This window comes from Natator depressus, chromosome 3, assembly GCF_965152275.1.
Source record: "Natator depressus isolate rNatDep1 chromosome 3, rNatDep2.hap1, whole genome shotgun sequence".
Taxonomy (NCBI): domain Eukaryota; kingdom Metazoa; phylum Chordata; order Testudines; family Cheloniidae; genus Natator; species Natator depressus.
This window is the reverse complement of record NC_134236.1, coordinates 66,097,651-66,115,722: the sequence shown is the minus strand read 5'-3', so window position 1 is coordinate 66,115,722 and position 18,072 is coordinate 66,097,651. Positions and strand designations below refer to the sequence as shown.

Below are 18,072 nucleotides of genomic sequence, written 5' to 3'. Positions count from 1 at the left end.
GACAATGCTGAGTGTTGTAAGCAGCAACAAGTTTAATATCCTGTTAATGTTTTGGAGCCTGACCTTTTTTCTTCAGTTACCTTCATCTGCTGCATTTCAATTGTGCCAAACCAACCTTTCAAAAAAAACGTGTAGCGTTCAATTCCCCAAATTTTCCACCTTTATAAAAATACTTTATTTTAGAAAAACCGGCTGAATAGCTTGCCCAAATCAGTAGGACAGATGTTACAGTGAGCCTAGTCATTGTGTGTATCTACTGTGTATGTATGTTACCCATAGTTATGCTTTATTTTTGCTAATTTCCTCCCTTACTGATCCTATATATATATTCTCCGCTTTCCTTTTTACAAGACCCCTTTGCCCCATCTGAAGGTAGTGCAGAGGCTGCTCCCGAGCTGGACCTCTTTGCTATGAAGCCAACTGAGACCAGTGTTCCTGTAGTTACCCCTACTAGTGCAGCTACTCCAGCTCCCGCAACTACTCCTCCTGCTGCCACTGCTGCTACGGTTACAGCCACCACCACCTCTGCCACCACCACCTCTGCCACCACCACCACCACTTCCGCTCCTCCTGCTCTAGATATCTTTGGTGGTAATTGTTGTTTTTAAGTCTTTGATTCTGGTGGATTGAACTCTGGTTTGTCAAATAAATGTACCGCGTACACGATCACTACTGCATGTATACTGTATATTAGAAGGCTCTTTACAGACAAAGAGCCGGTCTTCTAAAATTCTCCAAATACGATGTGCAAAACTGAAAAGTTACTGCTTTCAGTCCTGTCTTCCAAAATGAGTTAGACGTGTATATTCTTGGTCTTAGATTTATTTGAGTCTGCTCCTGATGCTCCTGCAGCGCCTAAACCAGATGCTACTCCTAGCATTGACCTGTTTGGTACAGGTAAAGATAAAAAGATCCTTTCCCACAATGTAGTTTTTTTGTTTTGTTTTGTTTTTTCCCTTAAATGTTCTCTCATTTGACACTGTTACGGCATAAGCTGACTTTGATTTAAACACAGTACTTACTTCTACTTGGTTTTTCTTTTTACTTCTGGAAGATGCTTTTTCATCACCACCACATGGAACTTCTCCTGTGCCTGAGAGTTCTCTCACTGCTGATCTCTTATCTGGTGAGTGCTTGTTTCACAGGACACTACAGATTTTCAGTCTTTTCCCAAGTAAAAATAAATGATTGATGTTATGCTTAATTTGAGAATCCCCTTTCAAATCCCTATCTATAATACCTCAAATATTTCAATGATAAATTGTGATGCATGTTATTCGTGAAAAATATTTTCTAATGGTCACAATAGTCAAATATGTCTCAAAAATAAAACTTCAGATTTTGTCAGCTAACATTCAGTTTGCCAGCTCCACTGAAGTTATCTATACTAGTAGTAGATAACAACATGTATGTATAGCCTTAATTTTTCAGAAAATAAGTGCTACCCTGTGCACAACAAAGTTTTTATGATGAAGACAGCTAACATATGCAAAACTTCACATACTTTCTGATTGCAGTGTTGTAGATTGGTATCTGAACTAATGTACAAGTCCTGTGGTGCTAACTGGTGGAGTCTAAGTGTGGATTTCAAAATATTTAGTTATCATTGCTATTAACTTGCTGATACTAAATATTATCTGTCATATGCCTACTGCAGTGGATGCATTTGCAGCACCATCTCCTCTACCTGCTGCCTCTCCAGCAAAAGTGGATTCTTCAGGTGTGATTGACCTATTTGGTGGTGGGTATTTCTCCTTCCTCACCACTTGCAAATTAAGTCACTTATTTCAAATACATTTACACTGTTTTCATGGTGGTGGTTGCAATTTCCTCTTTTCACAATTTAGCTCATGCAGTGTTGCAGCTGAACAGCTTTGTATGTATCGAAGTCGTCTTAAACGAAAATTCAATAAAACATAAACTGCAAATAAACATTTGCAACACTTCTATTCCATCATCCATCCTCATTGTATTTACCGTTCTGTCATCTGTATTCAGTGCATGGGTTATCTTCCTTGATCATGTATTTGCGTTTTCACTCAAAGTTCATTGTACGAAGCTGTATATCTTTTAATCTTCTGTTGATGTTTCTCTGAGCAGCTCAACTTCTGTAAGCAGCTGGAGTTGGTATATAAACTAAAACAAATTGGTAAATGTGAATTCTACTAGATTAGATTGAATTGATCTGAAATGGTGGAAGTTAGGCTAGGCATAGCCAACTCTTAGCTTTTTTAAGACTTTATCTGTATAGGCAAACACCACAGAATTTCTGTTTCATGTATTATGAAGCTATTTCTAAACTTCAATGAAACAGTCAACTAAAATGACAGGCTTGTAGGTTGTTAAAGAGTACTTTGAGCTCTATACTTCTAGCTGGAGTTATCGTTGCCTTTTATTTAATTCATAATGTGGATCTGTGTAAATGGCTTAACTCAAGTCGAAAATAACATACTGTAAATATAGTTGGGGTCTCCTATTGGAAAAGCCCGCTAGTTTTACAAGCCTCACAGGTGAAGTATTGGCCCAAAAAAATCACTTGTATTTCTCATGTGAAAAATATCATTTTTTAAAAATGTTGGCTCATTGCCTTATTTCTCCACCTTCACTATATGCAATCAAAACCACTTTTTCTGCAATTCTGTCTGAGGTTCCCAAACATGTTTGCTCATCATTCTACCTGGTGAATGAAGTTGTCATACTACTGCTATTCATGCATTCTTTACATAGCAATGATGACTCAGAGTATTTATGTTAAACTTATTTTGCCTTTCTTGCTGCATTGTGGAATTTACCCTATAGATGCTTTTGGAAGTAGTGCTTCTGAACCCCAACCTGCAACCCAGGCAGCTTCTAGTTCCTCAGCTTCTGCAGACTTACTGGCTGGTAATAAATATAACTTTAAATAAAATGTATACTTTCTTGTGGAAGGTTGTTTTTTGGATTTGTTTAGTCACACACCTATTTTATTTCAAAATGAACCTTCATTTTGCAGTGGAGTAAACTCTAAATCAGGGGTGGCCAACCTGAGCCTGAGAAGGAGCCAGAATTTACCAAAGTACATTGCCAGAGAGGCACAGTAATATGTCAGCTTCCCCCCACTCCCAGCGCCTCCCGCCCATCAGCAGCTCTGCTGATCTGCGCCTCCCCCTCCTGCCTGCACCTCCTGATCAGCTGTTTCATGCTGTGCAGGAGGCTCTGGGGAGGGAGGGGGTGGAGGGAGGGCATGGCAGGTTTAGGGGAAGGGTGAAGTGGGGGCAGAGCCTGTGGCAGAGCCAGGGGTTGAGCAGTGAGCACCACCCCCCCACCCTCTCCCCCCGGCACATTTGAAAGCTGGTGCCTGTAGCTCCAGCCCCGGAGTCAGTGCCTATACAAGGAGCCGCATATTAACTTCTGAAGAGCCACATGTGGCTCTGGAGCCACAGGTTGGCCACCCCTGGTCTAAATGTTGTTGGACAGCAGCAAAGATTTGATAGTATTAAACATTCTTAAGTACCATCGCTTCAATAAAGCTGTGTATAACAAATTTTACTACTTTCATGACACATCTCCTCCTAAGTGACTGCATGATCATATTGTTCTCATCCTCTTATTCTTCCCTTTTCCTAACCCTACTTTACTCTCCTTATTTCTCCTTATCTCCTCCTGTTTGTTCTTCCTTTAGATTTTACTTCAGGGCAGGAAATAGGTATTGTGTCTATTGTATGGTCCCATGCTTATTTGTGTTGCTATGTAAGTAAACAGGATAACTTTAGTTCTAGGAAACGAGTTGATTTAAAGAAGTAAACTTGCTCTAGACTGGTTACATTTTTGATAACTTTAGTGTGTAACTGCTTGTGTCAGTGTTGTTAAACTAACCTCTCCGTGCTAGACATTTGTCCTGTATCTTCGCAGCTGTACAAGCTTTATTTAACAAATGAAAGTATCACCATTTGTAGTTTGTTTAATTTCTGACAATATTCAGATAATGTTATTTTTAAAACTCTGAAGATATGTTAACTAATCCTTGCAAGCATCACTTACCCCATTTTGCATTTTGGCTAACTGAGAAGCAGAGGATAACTGCTGTTAGCAGTTTTTGGAGAATGATCTATTGGACTAAATATGTTCAGTACTGTACTAGACTTAAAGTTTTTGGACAGAACTCTGCATTGAGAAAAAAGAATCCTAAACCATGCATCATCAGGATAAGGTCAAATATGATACAAATATCTTAAACAATGAAAACATCTAAATGAGCAGCTCTCAAAGTTACTATAAACTGAAGATTTAGTGAGGTTCTGAGAACCTCACAACTATTATGTGGTACTGCTAAGCTTCTGTTAAATCAAACAATATAAACTCATTTGAATTTAAATCTGTTACTGCAAAGGCATCTCTACTTAAATTATATTAAAATACCTTAATTGCACAGTTTTGGGTTACTGATCAAAGTGGTCCTACAGTACTTCTTGTGCTGCAGATTATAGACCATAAATTAAGATAACCTCTAAGTGATGGCTGCAATATCAGGGCATAATTTTAGTCTTAGGAGGTCCATGAAAAGTAGGATGAAAAGTTGTTTTCTTCGGATTTAATTGATCCAAACTGTGTGGAAAGTAAACTCATAGTATCCCGCAGTAAGAGGAACTGGGATAGAGGACACTATTTGTGATTTTTGGCACATATGCCCATATCCTTGTTTGAGCCAGATAGAAGAGGCAACAAATTCTGAGTATTATTTTGTTTTAAATAACCTGTCCACTTAACTTGTATCTGCCTTTGTGCCCCTTCATCAAAGGGAGGCATCTCAAAGAGCAGCATAACACCCTAAGCGTTCAAAGTGTTTGTCACTCTTCGTTCATATCAGAAGGGATTGAAAAAAGCTGAATTGTGCTGAGTTATGGCACCAAATCAAAACTGGGGATGTCATGCTGATTTTCAAGTTTAAGGTGACCACCTCATGTCAGTCTGATTCCTTGAAGCTTCATTGCCAAGCGTACATGTAACATACTATTCCTTCTGGGGTACAAGTATGACACTTTTTTTTGCTTCGCTTCCAGTAAAAATAAATACATATCAACCAGAAATATCCATATACTATGGCCTCCTCCTTCCACCACTACGTATTTGGCTTTCTTCTTACTCAGGCAGCTTCAGCTTATCCTCATTGGTCTTTTCCATGTACCAACTTTGTGAGCAGTACCCTTTTTATTGACTTACTTTTAAGTTGGTTGTTGCCTAATGTATTACCTTTTTATGCTACCAAACCTGATGTGGTGGTGTATACTGGGCTCAGATAACACAGGCTACCTGTTCTACACCAAACCAAAAAGGCCACTAAATCAGTGGTGGAAAAAGTTCCAAGCCAGCTTTCCTCTAGTTTCAGGAAACTTATTTATATATTTCTAAATAGCCAGAGAATAGTCACTAACTCACCATGACTTTGATTAGTCTAGAAAGTGAAGTTGGCAAGTCCAGTAACTAAGGGTATTATCTCTTCTCCCTTGAGTTAGCAGACTGAAAATGTTGTTGCTTTTTCTAATAATACCGTACTCCCTTTTATCTCATATACATGGGCTCTTAATTCAGAATTAAAGTGAAAATCTCTCCTTGCTGCCTTTCAGGTAACTACTTCATTGGTGCTTGGGGTACAGCAGCACTCCTTCATTTCTAGTGGTTTCCATTGTATATAAAAGGTTTTCAGTTTGTGGAATTGTTTTCAGCATTCCCCACTATAAAAATTTGTTCCAGCACCTATGAACTACTTATTTGGCCCTATTTGTTAAATCATATTTGTCCTTTAAATACTGGCATACTGTCATCTTTAAAGGTTTCAGAGTAGCAGCCGTGTTATCTGTATTCGCAAAAAGAAAAGGAGTACTTGTGGCACCTTAGAGACTAACCAATTTATTTGAGCATAAGCTTTCGTGAGCTACAGCTCACTTCATCGGATGCATACTGTGGAAAGTACAGAAGATCTTTTTATACACACAAACCATGAAAAAATGGGTGTTTACCACTACAAAGGGTTTTCTCTCCCCCCAGCAGAAAAGTGGGGTGGAAAAGCTTATGCTCAAATAAATTGGTTAGTCTCTAAGGTGCCACAAGTACTCCTTTTCTTTTTGTCATCTTTAAAGTGGCTTAAATCTTTCTCAGCTGGTCAATATTGATTAGTTTTTTTCCTCATCCACATTCTTATATGGTCCCCTTCACGCAATAAGTCCTTAAATAAGGAAGCTCTCCTATAAAAGATAGAAATGAGAATTTTTATATTGCAAGTGCTGTGAGTTTCTTTTGAGGGTAAATCCAAAGGAGAACACATCTCTCACCAGCATCTAAACATATGCATGGAAAACTTTCTATTTCATTACAAGAAAGTAAGTGCCCATTCCAGAAATGATTACATATACTGGTTCCAAGACAGCTGCTTGAAGCTGAGTATGTGGATAAACCAGGAGCCGTCAGTAAAGGCAGTCCTTGCCTTCTAATTTAGAGTCCCTCTTTTTGTTAAATTTCTTAAATGACAATTTTATAGGAGTATCTAGCCAATTTCATGAATGAGAACATTGTTGGTTACTTGTAGGAATACGTACAATTGCAGAAAATGTTACAGCATCTTTAGCAACTGATTTTCACCAGTCTCCATGTGGTGAAATTTTGAAAAAAGAGCTAATCTGTTTGAAAAGATCAAATCGCAATCTTGTGTATTCAGGCTGAAAGCAATTTTACTAAGAAAAATGCATTTTCAGCATGAAAATGATGTCTATCTAGGAATATAGAAATTCCTTGAATATTTTGCCTAAGCTTTAGTAATTGGAGCTTTCAAATTATATTCAGTTTTCCATTGTATTTGGGGGGGGGGGTTCTTGATAGCTGAGGTTTTGAAAAAATTGGTGAAGTTTATATTAAATCAAGACTTCTGTGTGTAAAGGATGGAGGACGTGAGCCTGTTTTTTTGGATAACTAAGGCTTAGTTAGAATTCATCAAACCCACAGTTGCCTATCGTATCCTGCACTGAGGCATGCGATCCTTCCTTTAAGCTTTATTCTTTCAGTGTTTCTGGATCCACATGTTGAAGTGCCTGTGAAAAGGGGTAAAATTCCAACAGCCTCACTTACTATTAAGTAAATTATTTTTTTTCTTGCTTACAGAGCTTCTACATTTTAAATCCAAAATGGCTACCAATGGGGTTTGAATGACAATTTGGCAGATACAAAGGCTCTGTAAAACCATAACAGCATATTGCTAAGCATTTGTTTGCCTCAGATAATGGCAGATGTATAACCTGCAGCATAATCCAATTCTAAATATAAAATCCTCTTGATTTTTCATAGTTCTTGAAGGCTTGTCCTCCAAGGATTTTGAATGCTTAGTTTTAGTGAAAGTGTGCATAAAATTACAGGTACCTTTTTATTATGCGTAATTGTAAGTATTCTGTAGAGTATCACACTGTTTGGCTGTGTTCTTGGCTTACTTCCTGTAGATCTCCTAATGAAAAAATATCTTTCTCCTATTCTTCTCTGCTGAGAAACTTATTGGAATAGGATAATATAATGATTTATTAAAGTTTTATTGAATTGCTTCCTCTCTGTAATTAATTCTATAATCTAAACTTTGTGTGTGTGTGTGTGTGTATATATATAGAGAGAGAGAGATATAGATATAGATATAGATAGATAGAAAATATAGGAACTCTACACAACTGGTAATAGAATATATTGAGGTATTTTGTCCTAATAAAAAAAATAGACAGTCTTGTCTGGAAGTAAAGGATACTCATCTGATCCATCCAGACGTTATTTGAAACTTTAGTTTTGCTTGCTATCATTTTGTTATCCACATTTGTATTAGCAATCTTCACCGAACGAAGATGCAGTTCTACTCTCAAGCCTATTCCTGGTGTCATGTAGAATAAATGCTAGCCAGCTGGAAACTCCTAAACAATGAGTACAGGGAAACTTCAAGACAGCATTTTAGTATAGTTTCTTTCTAGATTGCTTTTTGAATCCTTTTTTTTTTTTTTTTACTCTCCCAGTCTAACTTCTAATATTCCTCACTCCTTTCAAGCAACTGCTCAACATTTCAGATCTTTCTTTGGATGTGCTAGCTAAGTAGTGTAAGTTGATAAATATACTATGGTCAGTTTTCAAATGTAGCAAATTCACAAGGACTAAAAGCAAACTAAGTTAAAATGGTAAATCTATGACTATGTAATAGTATATAAAGCAAGTTTATAAAAATTATGCACAAATTAAAACCCTACCACTTTAACTTTATTGCCACCTCCATAACAAGAGGAGTTTGTTTTGTAAGGCTAAATGTGATCTGTTGCTTCCAAATCTACCATTCCAGTCTTGAGAGAAGGATAGAACTTATTTATGCTCTGCTAAAAGCACCTGTCACCACAGAACTATATTCATGGATTATAGGAATACGAACAAATTTCCAGAAGGGCAGCTGGGTTTCTGTTCTGCTCTTAATTTGTGAGCATCTATTCCTTGAATATTCAAACATATTCTTTTGCTTTCATTTTTCTGGGGACTGAAAAGGAATTTTGCAGAGGGATCTGAAGCTGACATGTCTCCTTCAGGACAATGTTTGAGAGCCTATGGGATGCTGTAAAGGCGTCTCATCTTCCTCATAAGTTTTTGTCTGGGCTCTAAATCTGAGTGAGTCTGATGATTGTAGCTGATATGGGTTCCTGGAAAGAGGCAGTTTGAGATAATGAGGGTAATTCAAGTCTTTGTCCTAGCAGAACCCTCAAGTGGATCTGCTAACAAAGGGAAGTCAGTGCAGGTTCTGGAAAAGTGATATTCTTTCTTTAGCTATTTACATAGGCTACTTAATTGTCTAGTTCCTAATTACTTTATCAGGGCCCCAGATAGAGCATTTGGCAGCTCTAGATCACATTAATTGCAAATCTCTAACTACTGCGGACTGGTCACTCTCAGCTCTGTCCAGGAATTTTCAGGCTGACTTGAGATGGAAGGGCACTAACTAGCCAGATGTCCAAGGTCAGTGAGTCTAGCATAACCAAGACTGCAGCTGTCTTAATTACTAGAGGTCAGGGGCCTTGATCAAGGATGAAATAGTGGTGTTCCTTATCCAACTGGCATTGCTTCAGTCTTTCCTAGATACACTTTGAACAGGCAGGCTGTTATGCCACGTACCAGCTCCTCTGTATCTGGAGATAACTGGAATATAGTGTCTTCTGTGATGGGGGAAAAAAACTTGGAACATCATACCGCTGGCATGATAATCCATGTTGCACATAGAACTGGAATGGACCTTGTGGGTCATAGGCAGTCTCCTGCTATCACAGGCAACCTCATCATGTACTCTCGGTCATAAATTTGTCAGTCTCCAACCTAAAAACTAGTTAGGTCATTTGTCCTCACAACTTCTGTTGTAAGGCTGGTCCAAAACCTCACTCCTCTGATTAGAAACATTCTTCTATTTTCCAGCCTAAATGTACTATTGGGCTATTTATACCTATTTGTTCTTGTGCCAATATTCTTCAGTTTAAATAACACTTCCTCCCTTTCTGGAGTATATCTCTCTGATGTATTCATAGAGAGAAGTCTTATCCTCTCCTGATCATCCTAGTAGTCCTTCTCTGCACCTGTTTCAGTTTAATTCAAATTTATGCTGTTGTGCATCTACTAGGCATAGTTGCAAGAAGGGTTTGACTTTGTCACCAATCTTACCCAAACCCTTGGGAAGGAGAAGTAGCTACTCGTCATGACTCTTTGGGATCTTTTAGAAAGGCACGATTCCTGCCAGGTTATGTATATAGATTACCAGTATCTCATGATTACTGAGAGTGGCGGATAGATTGAGGTTAATCAACATTACTGAGAAGTGATACAGTAATCTATTAGTGCATTCATATGCTAGAAAATGGTGTCAGGATCATTCCAAAGCTACTATTCCTAGAATAGTGGGCTAATGAAGTATTCTTTGGAAACGTGATGTGCTCCTTCACAGCTTGGGGCAAAAGTTTGATTTGGGGTTAAACGGTTATGAGAAACATAATGTATATTACTGTTTTTTACAATAACTTTTGGTGAGTTTTTTATATATTTTTTAACTTCCTAAATTTTAACACTTCATTTTTTAAAGCATTAATTATTTAAATTGAAGGTAGTCCACTTTACCACACTTGTGTCCAGTGTTCTCCAAACATTCACGTCTGGCTGTCTTTTTCCTTATGACAGTAGTCTGGCATTTGAAGGTACATATTACAGTTTGCAAGTGGATAAAATGTCTGTGTTCGATCTGTCATAATCTCCCTAAAGTGCATCAGTTGCCATGTGTTGTTGCCTTAAAAATGTTAATAGATTCGGTATCTTTAAGCATTTAGCATAATGTGTAGACTACAAATCTTAACAGTTAAAGTCAGTTCCTCCTTAGTTTCTTTCACAAGTTGAGTTCAAGGTTCTGATTTTCATTCCTATACTTTGTGACATCACTAATCCCTAATATATGCTGTGTCCTCAACCAATGCAACCAAAATCCTGACAACCTGAAATTAGTGCAACAAGAAAATATTCTAGGCTGCTGACTATTCTACTTGAAAATTGACCTTGTGACTATAAGCTATACTGGTTGGTCTCCCAAAGTTATGAAGCACCTGCAGCTTCTGTTAATTTCATTGAGCTTTGAGGGTGTTTCACACCTCCTGAAAAACAAGCCATAACTATCAGTCCATATCTTGCTGGCAGACAGAACTGCTCAACTCATGTTACATTGGCACAGAACTCATTTCAGAGAGAAATGTGGTGGATTATTGCTTTTATTTCCATTTTTCAGGGAAAACATTTCTTATTTAACGAGGAAAATTTAAATCAAGGAGTCAGTGGGGGAAAAATGCTGTAGAAAGAAATCTATAAAATCATATAATTGTTCTTACTTACAATATTTTATAGTACTTCAAAAATCTAAAATTATAGTTGGAGACCACTTAAAAGCCCAGTCATGTAAAGGAAAGTGGTACCGTTAATAGAAATCAATGAAATTGAGGGTCAGGTTAGATAAGAACTTGGGAGAGGTGCAAAGAAGGCCCATGTGCTGTAGGAAGTAGTGATGGTGATTTATTTGGTTGGTTGTTGAATCAATAGGTAATCAGTATTTAACCTAGATGAGATTAAGAGGTACTGTTGGCATTCCTGGCTACTCAAGTCAGGGTCATTAAACAACTCATGGTACACTTCCCTAACCCCAGTGTCCTGACCAAATCCCAGTAACTGCATTCTGCCTACTTATAGATTACCCCTATCATTATAATTGGGTAAGGTATATTGAATGTCTGTCTTGCATTGTGCACTGAATGTGCTATTAAACTGCTGTGCTCTACCCCAGAGGTGACTGCATTTCATTTGTGGGTGAAGTTACAAATTAGGTTTATGATGCTGTCTTATGATTTTTGCAACCCAGAACTTTCCAGTTACAGTAGATCTTCCTTTAGCTGGTTTTAGAGTGATTTTTACTAGAATACTTTGCATTACATCAAGAGATGCTTATTATTTAATATCAGAAAGCATAATGATAGAGTAACTGTATTATGTTATGGCTTTAAGAACAGTAAGTATGTCAAGGCTTTTATTTTGTGATTCCATCTGGGTGCATCTGACCTTTTTTTAATCTAACTTTTTTTTAAAGGCTTTGGAGGTTCTTTCATTGCTCCTTCTCCATCACCATCACCAGTTACTCCAGCTCAAACCACTTTATTACAGCCCAACTTTGAAGCAGCTTTTGGAACATCACCATCAACTGGTGGCAGCTCATTTGATCCATCAGGTGAGGGAAGGGTTTCCCTTGTGTATCTTCAGAACAAATGTGTTCATTCAACACTAATATAAATGATATTATTACTGCTCTTAATACAAAGGATATAAAAATAATTCTCATGGGTATCAATATTTTCTATCACTTAATCAATTGAAAGAGAAAATACCAGTTAGTACCGTAAGCGTTCACCAGCAGTGGGGATAATTCTAGGAAATCTTTCCTTGTTCCCATTATCTTCTCTCAATTTTCAGCAGAAACCAAATATAAGTGTTTATGTCATCTCTTTGCACGTGCTTATCTGCATGACTGTTAGGAGTTATCGGAGGAAAAACAAAACACTTCGTACTGTGTATTCAGAGTATAGGCATGTGATCTCGCTGCTGTTGCTGAAGCCCTGAAGTTTGCATGGCACCCAGTTACACAAAACTGAGATCAAGATAGTCTTCTTTGCTTGACATAAAGCTTAACTTTTCATCACTGCTGTCATTTTGTTTGTATCTCTTCCATTCTACACTTTCCATGCTGGGTCCTTGCTACAAATTTACAATTGGTGAGTTCTGCAACTAAATGAGTAAGAGAGAAATCTGAGTAGTACTGCTCCTTGGTTATTTGGTTGCTTGCCAGTGCATAATATGCTACACTTGCCTGTTGAAATAACATTAGCATGCACATCAAATGTGGATCAGAATATTTACTGTGGTGGAATAAAGTAATATAACTTATTTAAAATAATAGTGGGCTAACCAGGCAAAAGAGAAGCAGTTTGAGTTATGATATGTAAACCTGACGCCTGAAGCCAACATCTGCTCTGGGGAAGTTAGATCTGTCAGTGTGGATGAAGAGTACCAGTTACATCCCTGTTGATCCCTTTAATTGATATGTTAGAGAAACCTGTTTATTAATTAAAACATTTTAAAATCGTCTATCTTCCTGGCTCTCCTACTACAGTAACTTGTACATCTATTAAAAAAATATTTTACATAGCTTTTCTAAACCTCTTTGCAAACATGTATACATAGAGGGGCAATGCTCTGGGATTTTTAAGTTTGTTACCAGGTTTAAGAATGCATTTGTAACCATTTAGGCATGTATTGTTCCAGTTTTCATTAGTATATTTTTATTTCAGGGTAATCCTACATTTCAGTGTTAGTAAAATATCATGCATGCCGTGTTGGCATTCTTTCATGTGAAATTATGTATTAGTAATACCTGTGTAGTGATTGTCTGTACTATGGTCATTTGTTAAGTAATACTAAAGGTTCTATGCGGTGGTGTTACTTAAAGGAATATTACAGTAAAGGTTACTATCTAAACTGCTGTTTTCTTTAAATTCTAGTGTTTGATGGTTTAGGTGATCTTCTTATGCCAACTATGATTCCATCTGGTCAGTCTGTAGCAGCTTCAGCTGCAACAGCTTCAGCAGCAAGCAAAGGCCTTGGAAGTGATCTTGATTCATCTCTCGCAAGTTTAGTAGGCAGTAAGTCACAACTACTGTTTTGGTTTTTTTAAAAGGACTTATGATCTTAACTACTCAACTCGTTCAACTTATTGATAATATTTGTTTTTGAGTACATAAATATAGCTGTCACTTGTATGTTAGCTTAGTCTGTTGCACCCCTCAAGAGTCCTGCCTCTCTGCTATAGTCCTTCTCTGTAGGAGGCCACGGTGCTTAGGTTTTCACAGCTCAGTTCCTGGTCTTGTGCCAAAGTTTGATCCATATCGTAGAGCTTCTGTTTTCAAGCAGACTAAATTGGTCTTTTCTATAATCCAAGGGACATTTACAAATTTGTCTCTTGAAAACACATTTTCAAGCTTAGATACTTGAAACAGACTAGAGTACAGATGGGGAAAATAGCACTTGCCATTCTAGAGGTGTACATTAGGCTGAAGGAGTTACTAACAGCCGTCAGTCAGATCTGGTAAAAGTCAGTGGGTGCTTAGTGATAGCTGAAATAATAGAAGCCACCGCCCAAGGGACAGTCCAGCATGGCGAGGCCTGAGCAGAGGCAAAGCCATGTGATTTAAGGGTTTTCTCTGATTACACATGTAGGGACTCCAGCTTTGGTTGGTTGCAGCTGTGTCCCTGTGGGAAAGGAAACAAATATCAAGGAGAAAGTCAGCAGACAACAGGAGATGCAGCAGTGCATGGCCCTGGGAGGAAGTAGAGAGAGCTTCTTTTGGGTAGAGTGCTCACTGAAAAGGCAAACTTTAGTTTTCTTGGTCAGAAATCATTTCTACTTTTTCAGGGAAATGGAACTTTGTATTTTCTTTGTAAATAAACAAAATTACACCCACAAAAACCACCCCAAACTTGTATAATCAATCTCTTCTCCTAATGGAAACAACCCAACCAGGCCCTTAATACTGACCAACTGCTTGGGCCAATGGGTAACTATATTTAAAATGTGGTTGCAGTCCAAAAAAGACCATAGAAATTGCACTGTTTCATGTTTCTCAATGACATCATCTAATATGTACTTGCTTTACAAACAGATTTTTTTTTTCTGTCAGCCCTAAAAACAATTATCTGATCAGCAAGAGCAAAGCTGGCTTCTTTTCTTCTATGCATGATCACTTGTAAATTATCATGCAAATCAAATTCCATCCTCAGTTACTCCTGTGTATCTGTGGGCAGTGGGTATACACAGGGGAAACACAGCAGAATTTTTGTAGGATCTCTACTGGTGATGGAGGAGGAGGAAAATATTATTTTAAAAAAATTCTCAATCACTGGGATTCCAAAACCTTTTAAATTTAAGTCCACTTAACTCTGCTTACAAACTTAGAGAGCCAACTGATGTGCACATAAGTCCTAGCCTAGCAGTGCAATGCACTATTTTTTTTAAATTTGAAAGGACACTGTTAAAGACCAACTTGTTTTCACATCTACACCCAGGTGGCTGGAACTTCTCACAAGTATGACATAAGATAAACTAGACTTGCCACTTGGATCCAAACTACCATATTTACATTTTATTTTGTACACGTACATAAATACACAGTTAAGGAAACGATGACACTGGCTCTACAGGCTTCTTATTTCTTTTGTATGTTAAAGAAATGTTAAGTTCTTGGAAGAACAAGTTTGTCATAAGGAAATCATTAATGAAACTGGTGTGCTTCAATTTTTAGCTTTCATTATTTAGAGGGCTTTTAGAAAAAATGAGTACTATTCCTAGAACTGTGCTGTTGGATCAGTTTTGTGCAGGTGCACAGATGTTTTTATATTAAAAGCATTTGACAGAATCCTTCACCTAATTTTATAAACAAGTAACTTTTTTTATCCTAATTTCATTTCTGATTTTCAGATCTTGGAATTTCTGGCACCACATCAAAAAAGTAAGTTCTGGATTTTGGGTGGGTTTTTTTTGTTTAAAAATGCTGGTCCTTGTAACACATAAGATTAATAAAACTAAAAGATTAGAGAACTTTTCCCCCATTTTGTCTGGTGTATTTGATAGCACTTTGAACGTAGTCCGTTCCACTATCTTTCTAGTAGAGTCTATCGGTTTCCACACTAATAGGGAGATATACTTTTAGTGATACTTTTAAAGAAATGGGGGTTTGTTAAACGACAGCATTGGCAGGGTAACTAGAGACAAGTTTAGGTCCTGAAACAACACGAAATACATAGTTTAAAAACCGATGTAGTGTTCAAGTTCACCCAGTCCCTTTTATCTTTTTGCTGAGCTTTATATTTAGATACACTTTCTGTGATTGTTTGACTCCACTGACTACTGAGCTGGTTCACAACCTCTACTTAGACTGAGCTAAGAGGGGGGAAATCCATGGTATTCTTTCTTTTGAGAAAAGGAGAATGTAAAATTACTTTATCATTGTTTGACTCTTTTCCACCATGTCTTGTTCGTTTTGTTTTGTTCCTGTCTTAGTTTTCTCACTTTCTGAGTTACACTCTAAAACAAAATCAGTCCCAATTTACTGACAAAAGGTGCAATCCTGGCCTCCATTGAAGCAAAATTCAACTTGACTTTAGTGGGATCCGGATTTCACCCAAAGTTTCCAATGGATTCTTTCCCACTTGTCCCATCGAACAAGCCTTACATCTGTAGAGCAAGTTTCAGAGTAACAGCCGTGTTAGTCTGTATTCGCAAAAAGAAAAGAAGTACTTGTGGCACCTTAGAGACTGACCAATTTATTTGAGCATAAGCTTTCGTGAGCTACAGCTCACTTCATCGGATGCATACTGTGGAAAATACAGAAGATGGTTTTATACACACAGACCATGAAAAAATGGGTGTTTATCACTACAAAAGGTTTTCTCTCCCCCCACCCCACTCTCCTGCTGGTAATAGCTTATCTAAAGTGATCACTCTCCTTACAATGTGTATGATAATCAAGGTGGGCCATTTCCAGCACAAATCCAGGGTTTAACAAGAACATCTGAGGAACAGTAGGGGGGGAAAGGAATAAACAAGGGGAAATAGGTACTTTTTATAATGAATCAACCATTCCCAGTCTCTATTCAAGCCTAAGTTAATTGTATCCAATTTGCAAATTAATTCCAATTCAGCAGTCTCTCGTTGGAGTCTGTTTTCGAAGTTTTTTTGTTGAAGGATAGTCACTGTGAGATCAGAAATCGAGTGACCAGAGAAATGGAAGTGTTCTCCGACTGGTTTATGAATGTTATAATTCTTGACATCTGATTTGTGTCCATTTATTCTTTTATGTAGAGACTGTCCAGTTTGCCTAATGTACATGGCAGAGGGGCATTGCTGGCACATGATGGCATATATCACATTGGTAGATGTGCAGGTGAACGAGCCTCTGATAGTGTGGCTGATGTTATTAGGCCCTGTGATGGTGTCTCCTGAATAGATATGTGGGCACAGTTGGCAACGGGCTTTGTTGCAAGGATAGGTTCCTGGGTTAGTGATTCTGTTGTGTGATATGTGGTTGCTGGTGAGTATTCGCTTCAGGTTGGGGGGCTGTCTGTAGGGAAGGACTGGCCTGTCTCCCAAGATTTGTGAGAGTGTTGGGTCGTCCTTCAGGATAGGTTGTAGATCCTTAATAATGATTTGGAGGGATTTTAGTTGGGGGGCTGAAGGTGATGGCTAGTGGCGTTCTGTTGTTTTCTTTGTTAGGTCTGTCCTGTAGTAGGTGACTTCTGGGAACTCTTCTGGCTCTATCAATCTGTTTCTTCACTTCCGCAGGTGGGTATTGTAGTTGTAAGAATGCTTGATAGAGATCTTGTAGGTGTTTGCCTCTGTCTGAGGGGTTGGAGCAAATGCAGTTGTATCGCAGAGCTTGGCTGTAGACAGTGGATCATGTGGTGTGGTCAGGGTGAAAGCTGGAGGTATGTAGGTAGGAATAGCGGTCAGTAGGTTTCCGGTATAGGGTGGTGTTTATGTGACCATCGTTTATTAGCACTGTAGTGTCCAGGAAGTGGATCTCTTGTGTGGATTGGTCCTGGTTGAGGTTGATGGTGGGATGGAAATTGTTGAAATCATGGTGGAATTCCTCAAGGGCTTCTTTTCCGTGGGTCCAGATGATGAAGATGTCATCAATATAGCGCAAGTAGAGTAGGAGCGTTAGGGGACGAGAGCTGAGGAAGCGTTGTTCTAAGTCAGCCATAAAAATGTTGGCATACTGTGGGGCCATGCGGGTACCCATAGCAGTGCCGCTGATTTGAAGGTATACATTGTCCCCAAATGTAAAATAGTTATGGGTAAGGACAAAGTCACAAAGTTCAGCCACCAGGTTAGCCATGACATTATCAGGGATAGTGTTCTTGATGGCTTGTAGTCCATCTTTATGTGGAATGTTGGTGTAGAGGGCTTCTACATCCATAGTGGCCAGGAAGATCACCGATGGATTGTAGTTTCCTCAGGAAGTCAGTGGTGTCTCAAAGGTAGCTGGGAGTGCTGGTAGCATAGGGCCTGAGGAGGGAGTCTACATAGCCAAACAATCCTGCTGTCAGGGTGCCAATGCCTGAGATGATGGGGCGCCCAGGCTCTCTTAAAATCTTCACTTTGAGTTTTACCTTTTTAACTGGTTTGCAGTCAGAAAGTGGGGAATTCCAACACTATCCAGGCTTGGAGATGTACTGGTTTGTCATGTGCCTCAAATTCTGTTGTTTTTTTTTCTGCAGTCTTTTGTTAAAACATCAAATGTTGGGCTACCCCTTAGTAATAGTTCTGCTTCTAGAAGGGGTGAAAATATTCCTCCTTTTTCTATGAATGTTTTTATAGATCTTGAATCCTACAACTTGAGTGTTCTGAAGGGAAAAGCTCTCCTTTTCTTCTGCTGCAGCTTTCTGAACAAGATTCTTAACTGTGAAATG

The 18,072-nt window shown here is 38.4% G+C and overlaps 1 protein-coding gene across 1 annotated transcript in view; it reads left to right on the top strand.

Moving 5' to 3' along the window:
* The window catches only part of SNAP91 (synaptosome associated protein 91), a 137,016-nt gene that overhangs the window by 108,616 nt on the left and 10,328 nt on the right, over positions 1 to 18,072 (top strand). Inside the window, exons 18-25 of the mRNA XM_074948046.1 lie at positions 352 to 591; positions 820 to 897; positions 1,055 to 1,126; positions 1,658 to 1,741; positions 2,800 to 2,883; positions 11,642 to 11,779; positions 13,107 to 13,247; positions 15,080 to 15,110. Coding sequence (XP_074804147.1) covers positions 352 to 591; positions 820 to 897; positions 1,055 to 1,126; positions 1,658 to 1,741; positions 2,800 to 2,883; positions 11,642 to 11,779; positions 13,107 to 13,247; positions 15,080 to 15,110 — 868 coding nt within the window. The remainder of the gene's footprint in view (positions 1 to 351; positions 592 to 819; positions 898 to 1,054; positions 1,127 to 1,657; positions 1,742 to 2,799; positions 2,884 to 11,641; positions 11,780 to 13,106; positions 13,248 to 15,079; positions 15,111 to 18,072) is intronic.